Genomic DNA, 25,573 nt, shown 5'->3' with positions numbered 1-25,573 from the left:
CAGCCTTCAGTCTGGATTACACCTCAACATAAAGAAAACAAAAATCCTCACAACTGGACCATTAAGCAACATCACAGTAAATGGAAAAAAGAGTGAAGTTGTCATTTTACTTGGATCCACAATCAACGCCCATGGAATCAACAGTCAAGAAATCAAATGACGTATTGCATTGTACAAATCTATTGCAAAAGACACCTTTGAAGTGTTAAAAAGAAAAATTGTCACTTTAAGGGCTAAGGTATGCCTGACTCAAGCTATAATATATTCAATCACCTCATATGCATGCAAAAAGTAGACAATGTATAAGGAAGACTGAAGAAAAATTGATGCCTTTGAATAATGGTGTTGGCGAAAAATACTGAATATACCATGGACTGCCAGAACAAATAAATCTGTCTTGGATGAAGTACTCCTTAGTAGTCAAATTCTTAACCACTGCATCACCAGGGCTCCCGTTAGTTATTAATGCTCCTTAGAACTGAGGATGGCGAGACTTTGTCTCATGTACTCTGGACATGTTATCAGGAGGGACTGGTCCCCGGAGAAGGACATCATGCTTGATAAAGTAGAGGGTCATCAAAAGAGGGGAAGACCCTCAATGAGATGGACTGACACAGTGGCTGCAACGATGGGCTTAAGCATATCAACTATTGTGAGGATGGCGCAGGACCAGGCACTGTTTCGTTCTGTTGTACAAAGGGTCACTATGAGTTGGAACCAATTTGATAGCACCTAACTACAACAACAACATAAGATATTAACACTAGGGAAATTGGATGAGGGGTATAGGTGAACTCTATATTATCTCTGCCACTTTTCTGTGAATCTAAAATTATTCCAAAATAAAAAGTTTATTTAAAAAACCTCCCTACTAAGAAAAGTCCAGGCCAAGATGGCTTCAGTGTTGAATCTCCAAACATTTAAGGAACAACTAATACCACTCACCGCAAACTCAGAGCAAGAGAGAACACTTCCCATCTCATTTTGTAAGGCCGATATAACCCTGATATCAAAGCCAAACAAAGAAATAATAAGAAAACAACAGATTTATAGCTCTCTGATCATAGGCACAAAAATCTTGAAGTATTAGCGAATCTAATACACCAAGATTAACGTGGATTTATTGCAGGAATGCAAGGTTGGTTTAATATCTAAAAATCAATTATTATAATAAATTATAATACATACTATTAATAAAGGACAAAAGCCGTATGATTGAGGAGATACGGAAAATGCATCTGATAAAGTACGACATCCAGTTATGATAAAAACTGTCAGCAAACTGGAAATACAAGGGACTTCCTCAACCTGATAAAAGGTATCTACAAAAACCCTACAGCTAACATCAAAATTAATGGTTACAGACAAAATACTTTTAACCTAAGATCAGGAACAAGGAAAGAATGTCTCCTCTCAGAACTTTCATTCAACATTGTACTAGAGGTTCTAGTAAATGTGATAAAGGAAGAAAAATAAAGGCATCCTGATTAGAAAAGAAGAAGTAAAAATGACTTTATTTGTAGATAACAGTCTTTCATACCGAAAATCCAAAAGAATCTACAAAAAGCTTCTAGAACACATGAGTTTAAGAAGGTCACATAATACAAGATCAATACCAAAAACCAACTGTATTTCTATATCCTAGTAATAAACAATCCTAAAATGAAGTTAAGAAACTAATTTCATTCACATTAGTATCAAAAAGAATACCTAGGACTAAATTTAACAAAAAAGCTTTGCTGAGAAAAACTAAAGAAGGCCTAAATAAATGGAGAGAGAGATATTCTGTGTTTATGAATTAGAAGACTCAATATTGTTAAAACAGCAATACTACCCGAACTGATCTCTATATTCAACCAAACCAAAAAAAACCAAACCCACTGCCGTCGAGTTGATTCTGACTCATAGCGACCCTACAGTAGAGAGTAGAACTTGCCCCATAGGGTTTCCAAGGAATGGCTGTTGCAATCAAACTGCCAACTTTTCTTTGGTAAGCAGCCAAAGGCTTAACCACTATGCCAGCTCCTAGCAGGCCCTTTTTTTTTGGTAGAAATTGACATGCTGATCCTAAAATTCATTTGGAAATGCAAAGGTCCTAAAACAGCAAAATAATTTTTAATACAAATAAATCTAGGGGACTTACACTGATTTCAATATTCAAGCATAAAATTACAGTAATTAAGACAGTGTGGTGCTGGTATAAAGGCAGACACTCAGATGAATGTAACAGAATAAAGTCCAGAAAAAGACCCTCACATAAAGCATCAACTGATTTTTGGTAAAGGTACAAAAGGAAGTCTTTTCAAGAAATGGTGGTAGAACAACTGGATATGTTTGCAAAACAGACAAAAACAAACCTTCGACCCTCACCTTCTGACCTTTTACTCTTCAAAAGACATCATGAAGAAATTCAAAAGACCAGCCACCAACTGGGAGAAAATATTTGTGAAACTTATCTGAGGAAGGAATTGCACCTAGAAAACACTAAGAAGTCTTCTAAGTCACTTAGAAGACAAACAACTCAATGTTAAAAAGCACAAAAAGATCTTGATACTTTGCCAAATACATACAAATGGCAAATTAGTACATGAAAAGACGTTCAACATCATTGCTGGCAAGTTGATTCTGACTCACAGTGACCCCCATAGGACAGAGTAGAACCACCCCACAGGGTTTCCAGAGAGCAGTTGGTAGATTCCAACTGCCGATCTTTTGGTTAGTAGCCAAATTACTGCATCACCGGGGCTCCCACTAATCATTAAAAGAAACAAAAACTAAACCCACTGCCATCAAGTTGATTCCGACTCATAGCAACCCTATAGGACAGAGTAGAGCTGCCCCACTGGGTTTCCAAGGAGCAGCTGATGGATTTAAACTGCCAGCCTTTTGGTTAGCAGCCATAGCTCTTATCCACTATGCCACCAGGGAAATGCAAATTATAATCACAATATGATACCACCACACACCCACTAAAATGGTTAAATGGCTGACAATGCCAAGCACTAGAGAGGATGTGGAGTAAGCTGGAATGCTCAAATTTCCTAGTGGGAATATAAAGTTGCATGGCCACTCTGGAAAACAATTTGGTAGTTTCTTAAAAAATGAAACATACACTTACCATAACCTGTTGACACCGAGTCAATTCGGACTCATAGCGACTCTGCAGGACAGAGCAGAGCTGCCCCATAGGGTTTCCAAGGCCGTAATCTTTTTTTTAAAATAATTTTTATTGCGATTTAAGTGAAAGTTTACAAATCAAGTCAGTCTCTCACACAAAAACCCATATACACCTTGCTGCACACTCCCAATTACTCTCTCCCTAATGAGACAGCCCACTCTCTCCCTTCACTCTCTCTTTTCATGTCCACTTCGCCAGCTTCTAACCCCCGCCACCCCCTCATCTCCCCTCCACGCAGGAGATGCCAACATAGTCTCAAGTGTCCACCTGATCCAAGAAGCTCACCCCTCACCAGCATCCCTCTCCAACCCATTGTCCAGTCTAATCCATGTCTGAAGAGTTGGCTTTGAGAATGGTTCCTGTCCTGGGCCAACAGAAGGTCTGGGGGCCATGACCACCTGGGTCCTTCTAGTCTCAGTCAGACCATTAAGTCTGTTCTTATAAGAATTTGGGGCCTGCATCCCACTGTTCTCCTGCCCCCTCAGGGGTACTCTGTTGTGTTCCCTGTCAGGGCAGTTATCAGTTGTAACCGGGCACCATCTAGTTCTTCTGGTCTCAGGATGATGTAGTCTCTGGTTCATGTGGCCCTTTCTGTCTCTTTGGCTCATCATCGCTTTGTGTCCTTGGTGTTCTTCATTCTCTTTTGAGCCAGGTGGGTTGAGACCAATTGATGCATCTTAGCTGGCTGCTTGCTAGCGTTTAAGACCCCAGAAGCCACTTTTCAAAGTGGGATGCAGATGTTTTCTTAATAGATTTTATTATGCCAATTGACATAGATGTTGCAAGGCTGTAATCCTTACAGAAGCAAATTGCCACATCTTTCTCCAGCAGAGTGGCTGGTAGGTTTGAACCGCTAACCTTTCGGTTACCAGCCAAGTGCTTAAACCACTGCACTACCAGTGTTCCTTTACACTTACCATAACAGAAAACACAGTGCCGTCAAGTTGATTCCGACTCACTCATAGTGACCCTAAGACCCAGCAATTCCACTAACAGGTATATACTTAACAGAAATGAAACATATTCATAAATAGCCTGAAACTGGAAGCAATCCAAATGTTTATCAATTAGAGAATGGATAAAAACATGTAGCGTATCCATAGAACGGAATACTAAAAACAAACAAAAAAAAAGGGAACAAACTACCGACACACGCAGTAACACGGAATAACCTGAAAAAACATTACGTTAAGTGACAGAAGTCAGATACAAAAGACCGTATGATTCCATTTATATGAAATTTCTAGAAAAGGCAAAACTACAGAGACAAAGTAGATCAGTTGTTGATGGAGGTGGCAATGGAGACTGGCGATAAAAAAGCACAAGGGAACATTTTTGGGATGACGCAAGTGTTCTACAACTGGACTGTGGTAAAGGTTGCACAACTGTATAAATTTACTAAAACTCAAACCACACACTTAAAATCAGTGAATTTTATGGTACATAAATTATACTTTAATGAAAAAGTCAAAAAATTGACTAAGCCAAAGAACCTATTGTTGTGGGATACATACATAGCTGGTGATGCCACTTCTGAAGAAACGCAAGGGAATTCAGAACAGAGGTTACAAAGAATTGGGAAAGAAGGTTGATGCCAACTGAGGAGTAACAAAGAGGGGACATCTATGATACTAATAGGTCAGGCAGTTCAAAATATCAAGTTGGTGACTCTGGTTTCCCCTTTCTTATCTTCCATCTGCTCATCTTCCAGTTCGAGACTTTTCTATCCAAAGCCTTATCCCTTACCTGAATCAATACTGAGTACATCATCATCTTCATCAGGAATCTCGATTATTTCTGTAGGCCGAGAAGCTTCATCCTCAGAGCTACTTTCCCGGTATTGTAGTCCCAGCTTGGAGTAGAAGTCCTTCACCAAAGACTCACAATTAGTCACTGCCCTAATTGGAACACATGTGGAAAAGAAGGTCAAAACCAGCAGATGAAGTAGGTGTCAAAAAAAAAAAAAACCAAAACCAAACCCACTGCTGTTCAGTCGATTCCGACTCATAGCGATCCTATAGGACAGAATAGAACTACCCCATAAAGTTTCCAAAGAGCGGCTGGCAGATTCGAACTGCCGACCTTTTGGTTAGCAACCATAGCACTTAACTACTACGCCACCAGAGTTTCCGAAGTAGGTGAAGGAACCATTAAAATTTATATATAAGTGTAGACTGTCCTCAATTTAAACCATACGCTATATAATTGTAAATTCTGCTGTTTAGAATTTAACATGCTTTTCCCATAGAAAAATGTTTTAAATGGTGGTCTGGTTTCCAGACTAGTTCCTCAAATATCCAAAATAAGCCCAGAGCATAGTCCTTTCAACCGTACCTCATTAATTAGCTTATTGTTATTTGAAAATGTGTTTTAGGTAACAACTAGGGCACCATAAACAAATCTTCTGGGGGTTTAGGAGCAGATATAGGGTTTTTCAAGTTTATTAATGCTCTACAACTACATAAGACAGCAAGTAACTCTTTACGATTTTGATTCCCTAAATGATTTTATTAGGGAAACAAAGTAGGATTATGAAGTAGAATGGGGAAAGAGAAAAGGGACTCAAGACATGGACTCCCCTACTGCTGATCACATGTGAAGCTCTGATAAATGGGTAGTCTATGTATGGTGGTTGTGAAGTCTGATTCTGAACCATAAACTATGAGGAAGAATAGGGTCCTACACATTTGTACTTTATAAAGTACAAAGTGCTTTGCACGATGTCGTGACCAATTATACATTAAAAATGCCTGCAATGAAGAGATTTCCTTTTAGTTTCTGTATAGTCCTCACCTGGATGCATCATCAAAGAGCTGATCAACATGGGCCACCTCAGATTCCTTCTGTATTACCCAGGTCTCCAATTCTGCTAGCTGCTTCTTGCGCTGCTGTACGCAGTCCATCTTTTCCAGTTCTTCATCAATGAACTGCCGAAGTTCCTCCATAGAGATGCCTAGCTCCTCAACCACAGCCTGCTGCAGCTCTGCAATCTCTTCAGACTCCACTGCAGCAGTTGCTGCCTCCAAACCGACGCACTCAGGAATGGAGGACATGCTGATGTCCTCTGAATAGAACAGAATTACCCTTGGGGTCATTGTAACTACAATCAGTAGGAAATTTCACTCCCCTAATAAAACTCATTCCTACTCTGTTACCTGCTATTTAAATTTGATTCTATGTTCTCTTTCCCCATTCTCCAGAATTTGATGCTGAGATTTCGTAGAGTTCTCAGCCTATGCTATACACTAACAGGCCTGAATAAGATTTCAGATTGAAAAGCGTGGAAAACACAGTCCCATAGGCTACATAGGCATCTTACCTTACAATTCACATATGACATAATAATGCTTATTTTCTAGCGTCTGTAAAAAATTCTATTCTGTACGTGCATTTCACGTCAGTGTGTTACCAGAAGTTAGGAACTGGTTACATTTATGTTGTTCTTTTTTACAAGGCTTCTAACATAATTTTGCAAGCTGGTTGTTATAGGATACTTGAAACAGAACTTGAAAATTCAGTTGGGGGACATTCCAGGTGGGGGAAAACTATGAGAGTATTTCAAGAACTTTGGATGTTTTGGGTAAAACACAGGTAGTGGTGAGATAAACTGAAAAGCTAAATTGGAGCCAAATTAGAATGCCTTGCAAGGCTTAAGAAGTTTTACCTGATTCTTATGCAGTGGAGAACCAATGAAAATGTTTTAGCAAACTGAAGAGAATCAATCTACATAGGAAAATAATTTCTGTGAGCCAATTGGTTTCTTAATCGACTAATGAGATAGATCTATGCCTACATCTTATCCCTAATTTGAACAAATATCCCCACCTGGGGAGGGGGCTTTGCTCTGTAACGCACTTTGCGGTGTTTTCTCTTTTAACTACTTGTCTCCCTTATATTACTTCGCTTCGGTGTGAAAATTTACTTTCTAAATGTGATCGCTGTCTGTAACGCCACAAAAAAAGTCTTAAGCACACAAAAGCTTGCAGCAAAAAGAGGTACCCCTAAAGTAAAAGGAAGTAAATTAATTTGGGAATAAAATGTGGCTATCTTAAGTTCACAATCCAAAAAACTCACATTGGCGTTAAACTGTTTTTCCGATCAAACGGTAGAAACAAGACTGATGTCAGATAAGCCGTGCGACCTCAACGCCAGTTCCCAGTGCCTCCATTTTTTTACCACACCCGTCCGACCCTCCCTCCCCCAAGCTACCCAATTTAGAGGGGGCGTCCCATCCACCCATAGGCCCATCTCGACCCCGCCCCCGGTCGCCTCTCGGGGAAAACTTCCTTCCTACTTTCGCCCAACCTCCTTCTACAAACAAAACATTCCAGACAAGCCTTTGGTCCCTAGATACCTCAACTAACAGTATTCCCTACCTCCCCGCTCCCAGCTGCAAAAGCTCTTTTTCACCAACCAGACCCCAGACTCACCACTCTCAGGTCGGCCTGGACGGGAAGAGGAAAGAACGAAAACGAAGGGAATGAAGAACAGGGGAGGGGGAGGAAACGTGAGGGAGGAAAGGGGACGCCCGGAAGCAAACCTTAGGCGCCGTTCCGGTCACCGCGACGGTAGCCTAATGGGGTCAAATTCAAAGCCGCGGGGCGCCCCTAAGAGGCTGAGACTGACTTAGGCGACTACGCATGCGTCAAGGCAGAGCCTTTCGGAGCACACGTGAGAATCCGTGGCCGGATAAAGTAGGCGTGGCCAGGAGTGTATTAAAGAAGCCCCGCCTCTTCTACCACCCTTCACTCCCACCACCCTCCACTGGTGCCAGTGATTCTACGGTTATTGTGTAAAGACTCAGTAGACAAACAATCTTAGGTTTCGGTATTATTTGTTACTTTTACTTGATTTTATTACGTAAATCATACAAATCAAAGGATATCCAGATGTAATAAGAAAAACGTGATAATCATTTCCCCTCCCCTTATTTACTACCTCTGCTCCTTTGATATAAGACAACTTTTTTCTCTAGGCTTATACATGAACTTTCATGCATATGGATTTTTTGTTTTCATTTAATGTGTGGCTATTGCTTGAAGTCAATGAAAGAGATAAAACTTGTCTTTTTGACAACTGCATAATACCCATTTCCATCAAACGGACTCATAGCAACCCCATAGGGTTTCCAAGGCTGTCTACGCGGAAGCCAACTGCCACTTCTTTCTCTCACAGAACCGCTGGTGGCTTCAAACGGCGGAGCTGTCGCTTAGTCGATTGCCTTAACCTGTACGCCACCAGAGCTTCTATTTCTGTGGGATAAATTCCCCAAAACCGTTATCTCTGAGTGAAAAGATTTGCACATTTTTCATTTTAAAGGAATCTTTTGTCAAATTACTTTTCAAAAGGTTGTAACAATTTATACTTCTACTAACAAATTTTTGAAAGTACCTGTTTCCCCCCACTCTCATTAGAACTGAATGTTAACTCTCTACTTAATTTTTTTTAATTGTGCTTTACAAATCAAGTGAGTCTCTCATACAAAAACATACACACGTTGCTGTGTACTCCTAGCTGTTCTCCCGCTAATGAGACAGTGCACTCTTCCTCTCCACCCTGTATTCCCAGTGTCCATTCAACCAGCTCCTGTGCCCCTCTGCCTTCTCACCTCCCCTCCAGACAAGAGCTGCCCACTTAGCCTCATGTGTCTACTTGAGCCAAGAAGCTCACTCCTCACCAGTATCATTTTCTGGCTTACAGTCCAGTCCAATCCCAGTCTGAAGCGTTGGCTTCAGGAATGGTTCCAGTCTTGGGCTAACAAAAGGTCTGGGGACCATGGCCTCTGGGGTCCCTCTAGTCTCAGTCAGACCGTTAACTCAGGTCTTTTTATGAGAAATTGAAGTCTGTATCCCACTTTTCTTCTGCTCCAGCATGGATTCTCTGTTGTGTTCCCTGTCAGGGCAGTTATCTGTCATAGCTGGGCACCATCTAGTTCTTCTGATCTCAGGCTGATGGAGTCTCTGGTTTATGTGGCCCTTTTTATCTCTTGGGTTCTTATTTACCTTGCATCTTTGGTATTCTTTATTCTCCTTTGCTCCAGGTGGGTTGAGACCCATTGATGCATCTTACATGGCTGCTTGCCAGCATTTAAGACCCCAGACGCCACTTACCAAAGTGGGATGCAGAGTGTTTTCTTAATACATTTTGTTCTGCCACCTGACCTAGATGTCCTCTGAAACCATGGTTCCCAGATCCCTGTCCCTGCTACTCTGGCCTTTGAAGTGTTCTGTTGTATTCAGGAAACTTCTTTGCTTTCGGTTTAGTTCAGTTGTGCTGACCTCTCCTGTGTGTTGTCTTTTCCTTCACCTAAAATAGGTCTTGTCTGCTATCTAATTTGTCTACTTAATTTTTAAGAACTTGATGTGTGTAAAATAATATTTGTATCAGGATAGGCTAGGTTATATTGTGGAACTCAGCTCATGGTAGCCACTCAGGGACCCAGGCTGATGTGTAGCTAAGCCAAAGAGAGAGAGTTACCAACGGCCTCACATGGCAATTAAAGTAACTTAGATCACTTTCATTTACAACTCATTGGCTCCAACTAGTCATAAGGCCCCACCCAGTCACAAGAGACAATGAATGCAATGCCATTCCTCTTCAAGTTGCCATTCCTGGTATAGTAGATCATATGATTGTCTGATTCAAAATGGCCAATACCAGTTCATTTCAGCTCACTAATGCCTAGGATATCGATGTTTATGTGTTCCATTTCATTTTTGATGTTTTCCAGTTTTCCTAGATTCATAATTCGTACATTCCATCTTCAAATTATTAATAGATGTTTGCAGCTGTTCTTCTCATTTTGAGTCATGCCACATTAGCAAATGAAGGTCCCAAAAGCTTGACTCCATCTACATCATCAGGATCCACTCTACTTTGAGGATGCAGCTCTTCCCAAATTGTCTTTTGAGTGCTTTCCAACCTGGAGGGTTCGTCTTCCAGCACTATATCAGACAATATTCTGCTGCTATTCATGAGGTTTTCATTGGCTAATTGTTTTCAGAGGTAGACCACTGGGTCCTTTTTCCTAGTCTGTCCTAGTCTGGAAGTTCAGCTGAATCCTGTCCACCATGGGTGACCCTGCTGGTATTTGAATACTGGTGGCATAGCTTCCAGCATCACAGCAACATGCAAGCCCCCACAGGACGACAAACTGGGAATTCCAGAACACTTAGTTTTGCTTATAAGGAACCTGTGGACAGATCAAGAGGCAGTCGTTCGAACAGAACACGGTGATACTGTGTGGTTTAAAGTCAGGAAAGTTGTGCGTCAGGGTCGTATCTTTTCACCATACCTATTCAATCTGTATGCTGAGCAAATAATCTGGAGAAAGATGCATTAACAACCTGTGTTATGCAGATGACACAACCTTGCTTGCTAAAAGTGAAGAGGACTTGAAGCACTTACTGATGAAGATGGAAGACCCCAGCCTTCAGCATGGATTATGCCTCAACATTAAGAAAACAAAACCACCTACAACTTGACCAATAAGCAACATCATGATAAACAAAGAAAATGCTGAAGTTGTCAAGGACTTCATTTTACTTGGATCCACAATCAACATTCAACATTCATGGAATCACAATCAACATTCATGGAAGCAGCAGTCAAGAAATCAAAAGACGCATTATTGCACTGGAAAAATCTGCTGCAAAAGACCTCTTTAGAGTGTTGAAAAGCAAAGATGTCACACTGAAGACTAAGGTGCGCCTGAGTTAAGCCATGGTGTTTTCAATTGCCCCAAATGCATGCGAAAGCTGAACAATGAATAAGGAAGAGCAAAGAAGAACTGACGCCTTTGAATTGTGGTGTTGGTGAAGAATGCTGAATATACCATGGCCTGGGAAAAGAATGACCAAATCTATCTCGGAAGAAGTACAACCAGAATTCTCCTTAGAAGCAAGGATGGCGAGGCTACATCTCATGTACTTTGGACATGTTACCAGGAGGGATAAGTCCCTGGAGAAGGACATCATGCTTGGTAAAGTAGGGGGCCAGGGAAAAACAGAAAGACCCTCAACAAGGTGGACTGACACAGCAGCTGCAACAATGGGCTCAAGCATAACAATGATTGTGAAGATGGCGCAGGTCCAGGCAGTGTTTTGTTCTGTGGGTCGCTACAGGTCGGAAGTGACTCAACAGTACCTAAGAACAACAACAACCACAAGAGTGCCAGGAAGGGCAGGCCTACGTAATTGCTGGAATGTGAGAGGACTGGGTATAGCTGATAAAGTGTGTTACAATGTAGAACATTTTCTTTATAAATTGTTATGCCAATTGAGCTAGATGTCCCCTGAGATCATGGTCTCTAGCCCTCAGCCCAGTAATTTGCTCCCTCTGGGAGTTTGGATGTGTCTGTGAAGCTCCTATGACCTCACCTTGATCAAGTTGTGCTGACTTTCCCAGTATTGTGTACTGTCTTACTCTTCGCCAAAGTTATCACTTACCTGTTGTCTAGTTAGTGTTTTTCCCTTCCCACCCCTACCCTCCCTCGTAACCATCAAAGATTGTTTCTTTCTATGTGTAAACCTTTTCATAGATTTTTATAGTAGTGGTCTCATACAGTATTTGTCCTTTTGTGATTGACTTATTTCGCTCAGCATATGCCTTCCAGATTCCTCCGTGTTGTGAGATGTTTCAGAATCATCATTGTTCTTTATTGTTGCATAGTATTCCATTGTGTGTATGTACCATAGTTTGTTTATCCATTCATCTGTTGATGAACACTTAGGTTGTTTCCATCTTTTTGCTATTGTAAATAATGCTGCAGTGAATATGGGTGTGCACATGTCTCTTCATTTGATGGTTCTTATTTCTCTAGGGTATATTCCTAAAAGTGGGATTGCTGGATTGTATAGTATTTCTATGTCTAGTTTTTTAAGGAAGTGCAATATTATTTTCCAAAATGGTAGTACCATTTGGCATTCCCACCAGAAGTGCATAAGAGTTCCAATCTCCCCACAGCCTCTCCAACATTAGTTATTTTCTGGTTTGTGCCAGTAGTGTCCGGGTGAGATGGTATCTTGTTCTAGTTTTGATTTGCATAAGGTCTGAGAATTTATGTATCGTTTTTCCAGGTGATGCGTATGCTACTGGTCCTGGGACTAGAGTTTAAGAATCATTGTCTTAAATTGCCCCTCACCCCTTACAGAATTAACTCCTGCCCTGTGCTTCTATCGCCTTGGTTTATTCCGCGTGTGAGTTATCTGTGTACATCTTTGCTTCCTCTGCTGGCTTGTGATCAACTAAAAGCTGAGATACTGTCTTAATCATCTTTGTCCCCCCAGCACCTGATATACTATCCCCACACATGTGGTGCTCTGTAATGTATGATGAGAGAAGGGAAGTCTTTGCTTTGGTCTGGTTGAAATTTATCTCCATTAGTTAGATTCTTTCAGTTTTCCAGAGTGTATTGTGCAGGGTGAGGGGAGGGAATGGAGAATGTTGGAGAGCAACAGAAGCTATTTGGAGAATCACATTCCAGTCTGATTTCTTCATTACCCTGAGAAGGTTGAAGTGGTTGGTCTTAGAGAAATCAGCAGAGGAATTCAGGAAGTATCTTCTAAGGCCTTATTGCTTAATGTGTAATCAGGGAGCTTGTTAGAAATTCTGAATCTCCAGCCACACTCAAGAATAACTGAATCACATCTCAACCTTATTAGAATGGCAATGATCAAAAAAAAAAAAAAAAAAAGAAAAATCCCTGAAAATATTAGGTGATGGCAAGGTTGTAGAAAAACAGGAACCCTCATCTATTGCTGGTAGGAATGTAAAATGGTGCAGCCACTGTGGAAAACAGAGTTTTGGTTCCTCAAACAGTTGAACATAGAACTACCGTACCCAAACCCAACCCAGTGCCGTCGAGTCGATTCCGACTCATAGCGACCCTATAGGACAGAGTAAAACTGCCCCATAGAGTTTCCAAGGAGCGCCTGGCGGATTCAAACTGCCGACCCTTTGGTTAGCAGCTGTAGCACTACCATCCAGCAATTCCAGTCTTAGGTATGTACTCAAAAGACCTGAAAGCAGTGACAACTAACAGACACAGGCACACCAGTGTTCATTGCAGCACTACCACAATAGCCAGAAAGTAGAAACAACCAAAATGTCCAACATTTCAGCTTATAAATGGATAAACAAAATGTGATATATATATACACACACACACAATGGAATATTACTCAGCCATAAAGAGGAATGAAGTCCTGATGTATGCTACAATGTGGATGAAACTAGAAAACATGCTGAGCAAAATAAGTCACTCACAAAAGGACAAATAGTGTATGGTCTCACTTGTATGAAATAAACAAATATATAAAACAAAACAAAAAAACCCAAATCCATTGCAGTTGAGTCAATTCTGACTTATAGCAGCCCCACAGGACAGAGTAGAACTGCCCTGCAGGGTTTTCAAGGCTGCAAATCTTAAGGGAAGCAAGCTGCCCTTCTTTCTCCCGTGGAGCAGCTGGTGGGTTCGAACTGCCAGTCTTTTGGTTAGCAGCCAAGTGCTTAACCACTGTACGCCCAGGGCTCCTTAAGCAAGTATACATTGAAAAAAAAACCAAACCAAACCTGTTGCTGTCGAATCAGTTCTGACTCATAGCAGCCCTATAGGTCAGAGTAGAACTGCCCCATAGGGTTTCCAGTGAGCACTTGGTGGATTTGAACTGACGACCTTTTGGTTAGCAGCCCATAGCTCTTAACCACTATGCCACCAGGGTTTCCAAGCAAGTATGTAAAAACCAAAAATTATTAGTGGTTACCAGGGGTAGGAAGGACGAAGAAAGAGGGAGCTTTTGCTTAGGGTGCGTTGAATGTGTGTTAATGGTGGTGGGATAATTTGGAAAAAGATTGCAAGAATAGTTGTACAATTTGAAGAATGTAATCAATGTCACTGAGTTGTACATGTTGAAATCGTTGAATTGCTGTATGTTTTGTTGTAAATATGTTCACCACGATAAAAAAAAAAAAAGAATATCTGAATCAGAATTTACATTTTATTAAGACCTCCTAGTAAGTTGTTTGTACACTAAAATTTGAGAAGTATTGTGGGAAAGGCAAGTTTGAGCAGCACAGACTTTTACTGGGCAAGGCCTCAATAATTAGGGAGCCAAGCTCTGGCTTTCTGCTTTAAGGCCTGCAGACTAACTCTTGTCAGAGGTGATCAAGCCCGGACATAAATGAGTCACATTGCTAAAACTTGCAAATTACTCAGGTAGACAGTTTATTGCCAACTTATTGACATAATTGATCAATTATATACCAATGATAAATGGTACACAAACTGGAATACTCATGTTGGTATGCTTGGCACGTTTTCTCCCTGTAATCCACTGTGATACATGGCTTTCCAACCACATGCTTCTTAATAATTCACCATGAGAAATCATATAGCACAGGGGCCAAAACCGTGGCATGCCAAATGATCAGTGCATCCTTTCTCTGCAGACAGATTTATAGGAAATTAGGTCATAATCTGAAGGTTGTTAGTGATCTGAAAATCAGAACAAAAGAATTTATCAGGGATTGAAAATTCAAGGCTTGCAGGCATCTGGAAAGTCATGGAAGAAAGTGGGGCAGGTGAGGACTGTCGTCATCTGGGACATTCGTGTCTTACCTATGTGGAGCAGTTGCTACTTGCCTTCAGCTAGTTTTTGTCCCATGCAATATGGTATTGCCAGATGTTCCAATTTTTTTCTTTTTTTATGTACTCCTAGTTGCTCTCTCCTAATGACGCAGCACACTCCTTCTCTCCACCCTCTATTCCCGTGTCCATTCAGCCAGCTTCTGTCCACCTCTGCCTTCTCATCTCCCGTCTAGATAGGAGCTGCCCACATAGTCTCATGTGTCTGCTTGAGTATGACCTTGTTTTTTTTTTCCTAATTAATTTTTATTGTGCTTTAAGTGAAAGTTCAGAAATCAGGTCAGTCTCTGGTACAAAAATTTACATACACCTTGCTACACACTCCTAATTGTTCTCCCTCTAATGAGATAGCACAGTTCTTCCCTCTCTTTCCTCATGTCCATTTGGGAAGCTTCCGACCCCCTTTGCCCTCTTATCTCTCCTCCAGACAGGAGATGCCAACATAATAGTCTCATGTGTCTACTTGATCCAAGAAGCTCGTTCTTCACCAGTATCATTTTCCATCCCATATTCCATTCCAATCCCTGTCTGAAGAGTTGGCTTTGGGAATAGTTCCTGTCCTGGGCTAACAGAAGGTCTGGGGACCATGGCCTCCAGGGTCCTTGGGATGGCCTTGTTTTGACCAATACATTCAACTTGTCCCTGTCCCACTTTGATAACCATTTCCTTGAACAGGAACAATACAAACTGGCTTGTTTCATCTTCTATTATTCTCAATTCACCCTCACGTGACCAATGTGGAAAGTAAGAGAGAGAAGTTTTAGAAATGCTAAAAACCTGCTGCCATTGAATGAATTTGAACTTAGCAACCCTACAGGACAGAGTAGAACTGTTCTGAAGGTATCCAAAGCTGGAAATCTTTATGGAAGGATACTGCCATATCTCCACCACCACCGCCCCCCCACCCCGCAAAGCGGCTGGTGGTTTCGAACCATTGACCTTTCAGTTAGCAACAAAGTGCTTAACCACTGTACTACCAGGGCTCCTTGGTTCAGAAATAGGAAGGTGAAATAATCTAAAGCCTGGATCGTACACATCTGTAAAACAGATTTTAAATCTCTTCTGAGGAGGAGTCTACCGGGTGTTTGTCATACTTCAGTTCAGAGATGGTCCTGTAGATGTGGAGTTTGCCTCATAGGGATTCTTCACCAACTTGGCACATCGAAAAATCATCACTATTAGGAACAGAAATAGAAGAACAACAAAGGCAATAGCAAAGCCTTTGTCCACGTCAACAGTGCTGGGCAGACTCGAATCCTCCATGGGGACCTGCACGTCTTTATCCTTTTCCAGCCGTAGCTACCTCCTCAGGTACATCTTCGTATTTGTCATATTTCTAGATAAAAGAGGACAAAACAAGTTTATTGGTTTGTGTGTGTGTGTGTGTGTGTGTGTGTGTATGTTTTCCTGATAACACTGTGTAGAAACCGAAGAGGGACCAAGAGTTGAAAAAAATCAGCAAGACATTTAAAAGCACTTATGAAACTGGGAAAGTCCATACAGGTGGCTGACAAAATACACACACATCAAAAAAGTATTAAATACCTGGAGAATTCTTCTAAGGCGATACATGAGTAATCCAGAAATCAACTGGGGCTTCCTTGCCCTGTAAGATCCAGGTAAAATTGCCTTGAACATCCCAATTCTATTCAAGTTCAAATCCTTCTCAAAGATTTCTTCAAATTCCAAGAGTACTTAAACTACAACTAATTTGTTATGCAGTTTCAACTCACTGGATAGAAACATAAAATTAGTTTATTTTTTTTAATCCCTAATTTAAACTATATTCTGTCTTTCCTGTCTTCTGTCATCAAGGTGGATGACCATCAGGTATGTCCTCTAAGATGTCCCTTTCAGTTATTAAAACAGTCCATCTCAGTTATAAATTTCTAATCTTAAAGAGGATTTGAAGTTCTATAATTCTCTCCCTTTTCTGGTGTCCAGTTCTTCTAAGGTGTAGGAGCAGGGAGGAAGGAAAGCGAAAAGTCAAGTTTTTCTTTACTTAATGGGCTCAGTTGTAGTTGACTGTAAGTTGGTGTCCTTATCTTGTTCTAGTTTGGTCTGGTGGTTTCTGAGTAGAGTGTGCTGGTGGCTTTTTTGGATAGTGCTCATCTTCACTCTGTACTTTTCTGTCATTGAAGACTTCCTCAGATGGTGCCAAACCAAAAACCAAACCAAACCCTTTGCCATTGAGTCCATTTCGACTTATGGTGACTCCATGTGTTACAGAGTAGTAGTGGTCCATTGGATTTTCTTAGCTGTAATATTAATGGAAGCAGATGGCTAGACCTTTCTTCTATGGTACTGCTAGGTTAGTTTGAACTGCCAACTTTTAGGTAATTAGTCAAGTACAAACTGCTTGTGCCACCTAGCGTATGTTAGAGGGTGCCAACTATTCCCTAATTCCACCAACCCAGACTCAGGTTGGATGTCCTATTGCTTGGTGCAGTGGTCTCCTGGCATCCTCACTGCTTCTGTCCCTCAAGAGACATCTGAAGTCCCTCAGGGTGAGTTGTAGGACCAGGATGGGTTGGGGAGTTGGCCACGTTTTCTTCCTAGGCTTATTTCACTGAGGACGCAACAAGCCCTCCTGGCACAGAGTACTTCCATGGGCTTTCCAGATTCAGAAATCTCTAGCCAAGAAATTGACATGAGTGTTCATGTTTGCACTCACACAATGCTTCAAGCAAATCTGACCAGAGTAGCTATGCAGATTTTGCAGTTCAGAAGGCATCTATCCAGGGGGTGAAGTGTCAGTCTCCCCTTCTTGTCCACCTGCATCTCTCTTGAAATCCCCCCACCCTTGACTTTTGGAGGGCAGGTAATCATTTCCCTCTCTTTTGCCTTGGCAGGGAAATGAATAGCCTCTCACCATGAATACCGTACATCCTACAACGTTGATAATGACTACTCCTGCTTGCCTCCCACCCACTCTTCTCTTTATACATACTGTGGTGGGAGTTCTTAGAGATAGGGTTGATTATGCCACCTCCTCATAAAATTTGGGAGAGGTTCTGGCTCTAATTGTCACAGCTCTTTTTAGAATATGAGGAGTACTTAGTTCTTTTTCAAAATTGTTTTGGCTATGCTTGGTCTCTTGAATTCCCATATGAATTTTAGGATTAGTTTATTCATTTCCAGAAAGAACTTAGCTGGGATTCTGATAGGAATTCCATTAAATTTGTAGATCAGTTTGGGGAAGATATGCCAACTTAACAATTTTTGCTCTTCTGATCCTTGAACATGGGACGTCTTTCCATTTCTTTAGATCTTCAACCTTTCAACAATGTTTTGTAGTTTTCAGTTTTAAGTATAAGTTCTACATTTCTTTTGTTAATTTTACTTATAAGTATTTTGTTCTTTTGATGTTATTGTTTTAACACTGCTATATCTTTTTATGTAAATTGTATGCACATGTCTTTTGTTCCTTTTTCTACTGGGTTTTTGGTCTTTTTCTCCCTTTTTTTTTTTTTAAAGTTCTTTATCTACTATGGAGATTAGCCCTTTATGTGTGATATATATGGCAAATATTTTCTCCCAGTTTGTTAGTTGTATTTCAATTTTGTTTATGGTGATTTTTTGCTATGAAAAAGGTTTTTTTTTTAACATTGTGAAATTCATTGATTTTTTCTTTTATCACATGATAATTTTGTGTCAATATTAGAAAGTCCTTACAACCAAGTTATGAAGGAATTCATCCATGTTTTTTCCTACTATTTGTATGGTTCAATTTTTTCCATTTAGATCCTTGACCCATTCAGGGTTTATTTTAGTTTATGGAGTGAGATATGGTTACCCAGTTGGTGGACTGGTTTGTAATTCAAACCTGAAAAGCACTATGGGCAGGAGGCTATCTAAAGCAACCAGTGGCAACAGAGAAGACGGCGGGGTTGGAATTGAACTGAACAAAGGAAAATTTCTTCTTCTTGTGGGTCATATACGAACCCCACAAATAGGAACAGCCTGGAGCATACCCAAGAGGATCACACCTCTAAGAGGGCTTCCTGTTAGAATGAAGTTACCTTAACAGAAAGTGGCTTTGTTGGATTTAGCATCGTAAAGACCAGCTAGAGGAAGGACACTGACCCTGAGGGATCTGCAGTTAGACAACCCTAGTGGGGGGATTTCTGAGGAACCCATGAAAAGCACATCATGAGAAAAAGAGCCCTGAACATCAGCCAAGCTGAGAGGAAAAAAAAAAAAAGAAAAATGCCAGTGGATTTATTTTGAAAATGCTTTACTGGGCTTTTTGTTTACACATAAGTCCAAAAACCAAACCCACTGTTGTCAAGTCGATTCCAACTGACAGTGAGCCTATAGGACAGAGTAGAACTGCCCGTTAGAGTTTCCAAGGAGTGCCTGGCAGATTTGAACTGCCGATCTCTCGGTTAACAGCTGTAGCACTTAACCACTATGCTACCAGGGTTTCCTTTATTACACATAGGTTAAGCCAAAAATCTTGTTTTCTAATACATTAGTTGGGATGGTGAGTAAACAAATTGCTCTGAGAAATATTATCAAGAGTTGTCTTCATATAGGCAAGAACGTGGTTCTAAGACTGAGAGAAACTGGTCTGGTGCCCTCCCTGATGGCTGGAAAATGTGGGAAGATTGGTAGATATTTGTACCATCCTTAAGGTATATATGCAGCCCTGGTGGTGCAGTGGTTAAGAACTTGTCTGCTAACCAAAAGGTTGGCAGTTCGAATCTACCAGCTGCTCCTTGGAAACCCTATGGGGCAGTTCTACTCTGTCCTATAGGGTGACTATGAATTGGAGTCAACTGCACGGCAATGGTTTTTATCATTTCTATGATGCTCTTTCAATGCATTTTTGTTTGTGTTACACACTGCAATGGTCTTTCACTCCCTACATCTATTAATATCCTATTGGGCCTACTTCCAAAATATCTCTCAAAATCAATTTCCCTTTCTTTATTCATACTGCCACCACTGTATTACAGGACATCAAATGCCAGACTCTTCCAAATGCTCTCTGATTTCCTGAAAGCACTCTTCCTCCCCTCCAAACCACAAAGTGATCTTTAATAAACACAAATTGATCAGTCCTCTGATTAAAACCCTTCAGTAGCTTCCCACTGTGTCCAATTTATTAATGGGGCTCATGGGCTCTCCACGATTTGATCTAACCTTGTTTCTTGCCAGTCCCTCCCTTGTACTTTTTGACTAATCAGTGCTGGAATTCTCACAGTTCCATGGATTTTGCATCATCTCCTTTTGCCTCCAAGACTTTTCCACTAACATTCTCTTTGCATTATTCCCCTCCCTTTCAGGCTTTAGCTTAAATGTTGGCTTCCCAGGTAGCTCGTTCAGTAATATTCACTGTAGTTTATTATAATTACTTTAGCATCTGTATTTTCTGATAAAATAGTAATCCTACATGAGAGTAGAGGCCATATACCATTTGTTTTCATATTCTAAAAGTCTAGGACATATTAGATGCTCAGTAAATATCTGTTCAATGAATGAAGGCATCACTGCACCTTGCTAGAAGTCCCTGGGTGGTACAAACAGTTAATGTGCTTAGCAACTCACTGAAAGGTAGGAGGTTCAAGTCTACCCAGAGGCTCCTTAGAAGAGAGGCCTGGTGATCTACTTCCAAAAAACCAGTCTTTGGAAACCCTCTGGAACAAAATTCTACCCTGAAACACATGTCACCATGAGTCAGAACCAACTTGATGGCAAGTGGTACAACTTGCTAAAGTGAGCATGTAAAAATGTTTGTTGAATGAATGAAAGACTTTGAGAATATAACATCGAATTAAGACAGGAGAAGACTACTGGTGATCTAAAAGGAAAGAGTGCCAGCAGAGTGGTGAAGGTAGAATCCAGACCTTAATGGGTTAACCAAGAAAGGGCAGTGAGGAAATGAAGACACTAAGATTGTAAATCATTTATAAGACATTCGACTAGGAAAGAAATAGAATAGAAGCCGAAAGCCTATTGCAGAATCAAGGATTCCTTTTCAAAGGACTAGAAAGGTATCAGGTAGAATGCTTTTGGTTACAAGTGACAGAAAAGCTGACTCGAATGGGATTAAAAAATACATGGAACTTATTAACTCATGGAGCTAAAAGCAAGGCTTATTTTAGGTATGGTTGGCTGCAGAGATTCAAGGTGTTATCAGGGTCCTGCTTTTGTATATCTATGTTTTTTTTCTCAAGCTTGGTTCTTTGTATTTTGATTTCCTCTCCAGGTGGTCTTCCCTTATGGTAGCAAGAAAGGCTCTGCAAATCCAGACCTCACATATTCCTTCTACATACCCACCCTACCTCACTCCAAAGGAAGGAAGAATATTTTTATATCAGTCAGGATTATTATTTTTTTTTAATAGATTCTTCAATTTTTTTCCTTTAATTTTTATTGTACTTGAAGTGAAAGTTTACAAACCAAATCAGTCTCTCAGATAAAAACTTATATACACCTTGCTATATACTCCTAGTTTCAGTCAGGATTCTTGCTTGTTAGCAACAAAAAATGGAGTCTCTCTTACTCAAACAGAAAGGGTATTTATTGAGAAAGAGATCTGGTAGCTCCTAGAATCAATTAAAAGGAGAACCAGTCTTATAAAACAGGCAGAATCCAAGAGAAGCCAGGCATCAGGAGCCATATCCAAGGTTAGCACAGGAAAACTGTGGTGAGGGCACTGCTGGCATTGGACACTGCCACCACTGGACACTGCTGTTGCTGAGTACTGCTGTTGCTGTTATTGGATACTGCCATCTCTGTCATGCCTGAATTATAAATTGTATCATCTTTGTGTCACTCAATATTCCAGTCCCTGGCAGGAGCATCCAACTGGTAAAGGCTGAGTCACGCACCAGCACCTTAGCTGCCAAGGTGCGGAAGAAGGAGTGTTTGGTTTCTCTAGGATTCTGTAGGAATGAGGTTCTGTCTCCCACAGACTCACATAAAGGAAAATTTCTTCCAAATAGGAAGGGGATTTAGATGTTGGGAATATAAAAAAAAAACAAACATTTTTTGCTTCTTCTGATCACAGCACCATAAAAGTAGAAATAATAGGAAGAGCAAGGAAAAAAAAATTGAATACATAGAAACTGAATAACACCCTGCTTAAAAACCACTGGGCAATAGAAGAAATCAAAGATGGAATAAAAAAATTCCTGGAATCAAATGAGAATGAAAACACATCATACCAGAACCTTTGGGACACAGCAAAGGCAGTGCTCAGAGCTCAATTTATAGCAACAGGTGCACACCGCAAGAAAGAAGAAAGGGACAAAATCAAAACATTAGCTATATGACTCAAACAAATAGAAAGAGGACAGCAAAAGAAGTCCACAGCCACCAGAAGAAAGGAAATAATAAAAATCAGAGCAGAAATAAATGAAATAGAGAATAGAAAAACAACAGAAAGAATCAAAAACAGCAACAAAATGAAACAAACCATTTTTGGTCTTGGCCTCAAATCCAGTTATAGACTGTTTACAAGAGACTCACCTAAATTTTAAAGACAGAAAAGTTTAAAGGAGAAGCGATAGAAAAAGGGATAAAAGATAAATACTAACTAAAAGAAAACTGAGGAGCTGTATTGATATCAGACAAAATAGATCATAAGACAACAAGCACTAAGAAAGATAAAAAGGATTAATAGATAATGATAAAGGGTTCAATTGAGTAGGAAGACATAATATTTCTAAATTGTATACACCTAATAAAATAGCCTCAAAATAAATAACAAAACTTAATAGAAGTTAATAGAACCACCAGTATAGTGGATAGTCAACATATTCTTCTCAATTAATAGGTTAACTAGGCAAAAATTAGTGAAGATATAATGTATTTGAATAATGCAACTGACGAACTTGATTTATTGAACATCTATAGAACCTTACAACCAACATTTAGCAAATCTATAATTTTCTACGTATTGTTTAATCACATTTGAGTTTTTTTTTTTTTTGTCATTTCCATCTGAAAGCATTCCTCTTTAATAAATTGTGCTGGCATAACTAGATATCCATCTGCAAAAAAATGAAACAAGACCCATACTTCACACCATGCACAAAAACTAACTCAAAGTGGATTGAAGACCTACAAATAAAATCTAAAATGATAAAGATCATGGAAGAAAAAATAGAGACAATGCTAGGAGCCCTAATACATGGCATGAACAGTATACAAAAAGTTACTAACAATGTACAAACACCAGAAGAGAAACTAGGTAACTGGGAGCTCCTAAAAATCCCTTACGCTCATCCAAAGACTTCACCAAAAGAGTAAAAAGACAACCTACAGGCTGGGAAAAAAATTTTGGCTATGACAAATCCGATCAGCATCTAATCTCTAAGATCTACAAGATACTGTAAAACCTCAACAGCAAAAAGACAAATAACCCAATTAAAAAATGGGCAAAGGATATGAACAGGCTCTTCATCAAAGAAGACATTCAGGTGGCTAACAGATACATGAAGAAACACTCATGATCACTAGCCATTAGAGAAATGCAAATCAAAACTACAATGAGATACCATCTCACCCCAATAAGACTAGCATTAATCCAAAAAACACAAAATAATAAATGTTGGAGAGGTTGTGGAGAGACTGGAACACTTACACACTGCTGGTGGGAATGTAAAATGGTACAACCACTTTGGAAATAGATTTGGCGCTTCCTTAAAAAGCTAGAAATAGAAGTACCATACAATTCAGTTATCCCACTCCTTGGAATATATCCTAGAGAAATAAGAGCCTTTACACCAATAGATGTATGCACACCCATGTCCATTTCTACACGGTTTACAATAGCAAAAAGATGGAAACAACCAAGGTGCCCATCAACGGATGAATGAATAATCAAATTCGGGTACATTCACACAATGGAATACTACACAACGATAAAGAACAACGATGAATCTGTGAAACATCTCATAACATGGATGAATCTGGAAGGCATTATGCTGACTGAAATGAGTCAGTTCCAAAGGGACAAATATTGCTTAAGACCACTATTATAAGAACGCAAGAGAAGTTCTAAACACAGAAGAAAACATTCTTTGATGGTTATGAGGGTGCGGATGGAGGGAGAGCAGTATTCACTAATTAGATAGTAGACAAGAATTATTTTAGGTGAGGGGAAGGTCGACACACAATACATGGGAGGTCAGCACTACTGGACTAAACCAAAAGCTAAGAAGTTTCCTGAATACAACCAAACACTTCAAAAGACAGGGTAGAAGGGGTGGAGGTCTGGGGACCATGGTTCCAGAAGACATTTAGGTCAATTGGCATAACAAAGTGTATTAAGAGAACATTCTGTATCCCACTTCAGTGAATGGCGTCCGGGGTCTTAAAAGCTAGCAAGCAGTCATCTAAGATGCATCACTTGGTCTCAACCCACCTGGCACAAAGGAGAATGTAGAGCACCAAAGACACAAGGAAAATATGACCCAAGCGACAGAAAGGGCCACATAAACCAGAGACTCCATCAGCCTAAGTTTGGAAGAACTAGATGGTGCCCAGCTACCACCAATGATCGCCCTGACAGGGAACACAACAAAGAATCCTTAACAGAGCAGGAGAAAAGTGGGATGTACCTCAAATTCTAGAAAAAAGACCAGTCTTAATGGTCTGACTGAGACTGGAGGGGCCCCAGAGTACATGGCTCCTGGACTCTCTGTTAGCCCCAAACTAAAACCATTCCTGAAGCCAACTCTTCAGACAAAGCTTAGACTAGACTATAAGACATAAAATGATACTGGTGAGGAGTGTGCTTCATAGCTCAAGCAGACACGTGAGACTATGTGGGCAGCTCCTGTCTGGGAGGCAAGATGAGAAGGCAGACGGGGTCAGGAGCTTGTTGAATGGACACAGGAAATACAGGGTGGAGAGGAGGAGTGTGCTGTTACATTGTAGGGTGAGCAACTAGGGTCAGATAACAGGGTGCGATAAGTTTTTGTATGAGACCCTGACTTGAATTGTAAATTTTCACTTAAAGTACAAAAAAAAAAAAAAAGCACCCTAATTCCATGTATTAAATCTCTGTTTCAAATAGAATGGTTCCTGACCCTACAAATAAACTTTGATTGATAAAAACACCAAGCTGAGTTTATCCCAGGACTACAAGGGTAATTTACATAAAAAAAAACCCAGTGCCTGTCGAGTAGATTCCTAATTTACATTAGAAAACCTATAAATGACATTTATTATATTTATAGATAAAAGAGAAAAATCATACGCTTACCTCAGTGGTTGCAGAAAAAGCATTTGATAAAATTCAACACTAATATAAAACACTGTGGAGTTTACATGAACTTTACCTAAAGAATTTGGTCTTTTCCCTCAGTTCCTGAGAGATGATCTCTAAAAAAACCTTGGAATTTAAGTGTCTTTGATAAGGAGTCCAGAGCACACAAAACTAACGGGTCAGGTGAGGTGATGAGGTGACTTGGGGGCGGGGGGCTGGCCAGGCCAGAAAGACCCACCATGCAATATCTCATGATCATCTTATGATATTCACTAACCTCAGGGAAGAAGGGCTGGTCAATCCAGAAAGACCACCTTGTGATATCATACAACCTCAGGGGATAGGGGCTAGAGTTTTCATTGTATAATGAGACCCCCCATAAAAGCTCTGGACATGGAAGCTCCATGGGCTTCCATGCATATGAGAGGGTAGCATGTTCCTTTTTTGGAACATGTAAGCTTCGCCTTGGGAGCCCTCTTAGATCTCACCCTATAAGTCTCTTCGTTTGTATCCTTTTTTCCCACAG

The 25,573-nt window shown here is 40.4% G+C and overlaps 2 protein-coding genes across 8 annotated transcripts in view; both read right to left on the bottom strand.

Moving 5' to 3' along the window:
* The window catches only part of SETDB1 (SET domain bifurcated histone lysine methyltransferase 1), a 46,238-nt gene extending 38,433 nt beyond the window's left edge, over positions 1 to 7,805 (bottom strand). For 5 of the 7 annotated variants that reach the window (XM_049880384.1, XM_049880387.1, XM_049880388.1 and 2 more), the window contains exons 1-3: positions 7,609 to 7,712; positions 5,972 to 6,242; positions 4,925 to 5,076 (exon numbers count right to left, since the gene is read on the bottom strand). In XM_049880384.1, the coding sequence (XP_049736341.1) occupies positions 4,925 to 5,076; positions 5,972 to 6,231 (412 nt within the window). In that variant the 5' untranslated portion in view covers positions 6,232 to 6,242; positions 7,609 to 7,712. The other 2 variants (XM_049880386.1, XM_049880385.1) reach the window with 2 other exon arrangements.
* An 8,112-nt stretch (positions 7,806 to 15,917) lies between these two features.
* Positions 15,918 to 16,085, bottom strand: CTXND2 (cortexin domain containing 2). Its single transcript, XM_049876040.1, has one exon. It carries the CDS (start codon positions 16,083 to 16,085, stop codon positions 15,918 to 15,920), a length of 168 nt encoding a protein of 55 aa, XP_049731997.1.
* Between the last annotated feature and the right edge of the window lie 9,488 nt (positions 16,086 to 25,573).

The sequence above is a fragment of the Elephas maximus genome, chromosome 3 (genome assembly GCF_024166365.1).
Source record: "Elephas maximus indicus isolate mEleMax1 chromosome 3, mEleMax1 primary haplotype, whole genome shotgun sequence".
NCBI classification, from domain to species: Eukaryota; Metazoa; Chordata; class Mammalia; order Proboscidea; family Elephantidae; genus Elephas; species Elephas maximus.
Note: the sequence above shows the minus strand (reverse complement) of the source record. Positions and strands in the feature narration are given on the sequence as shown.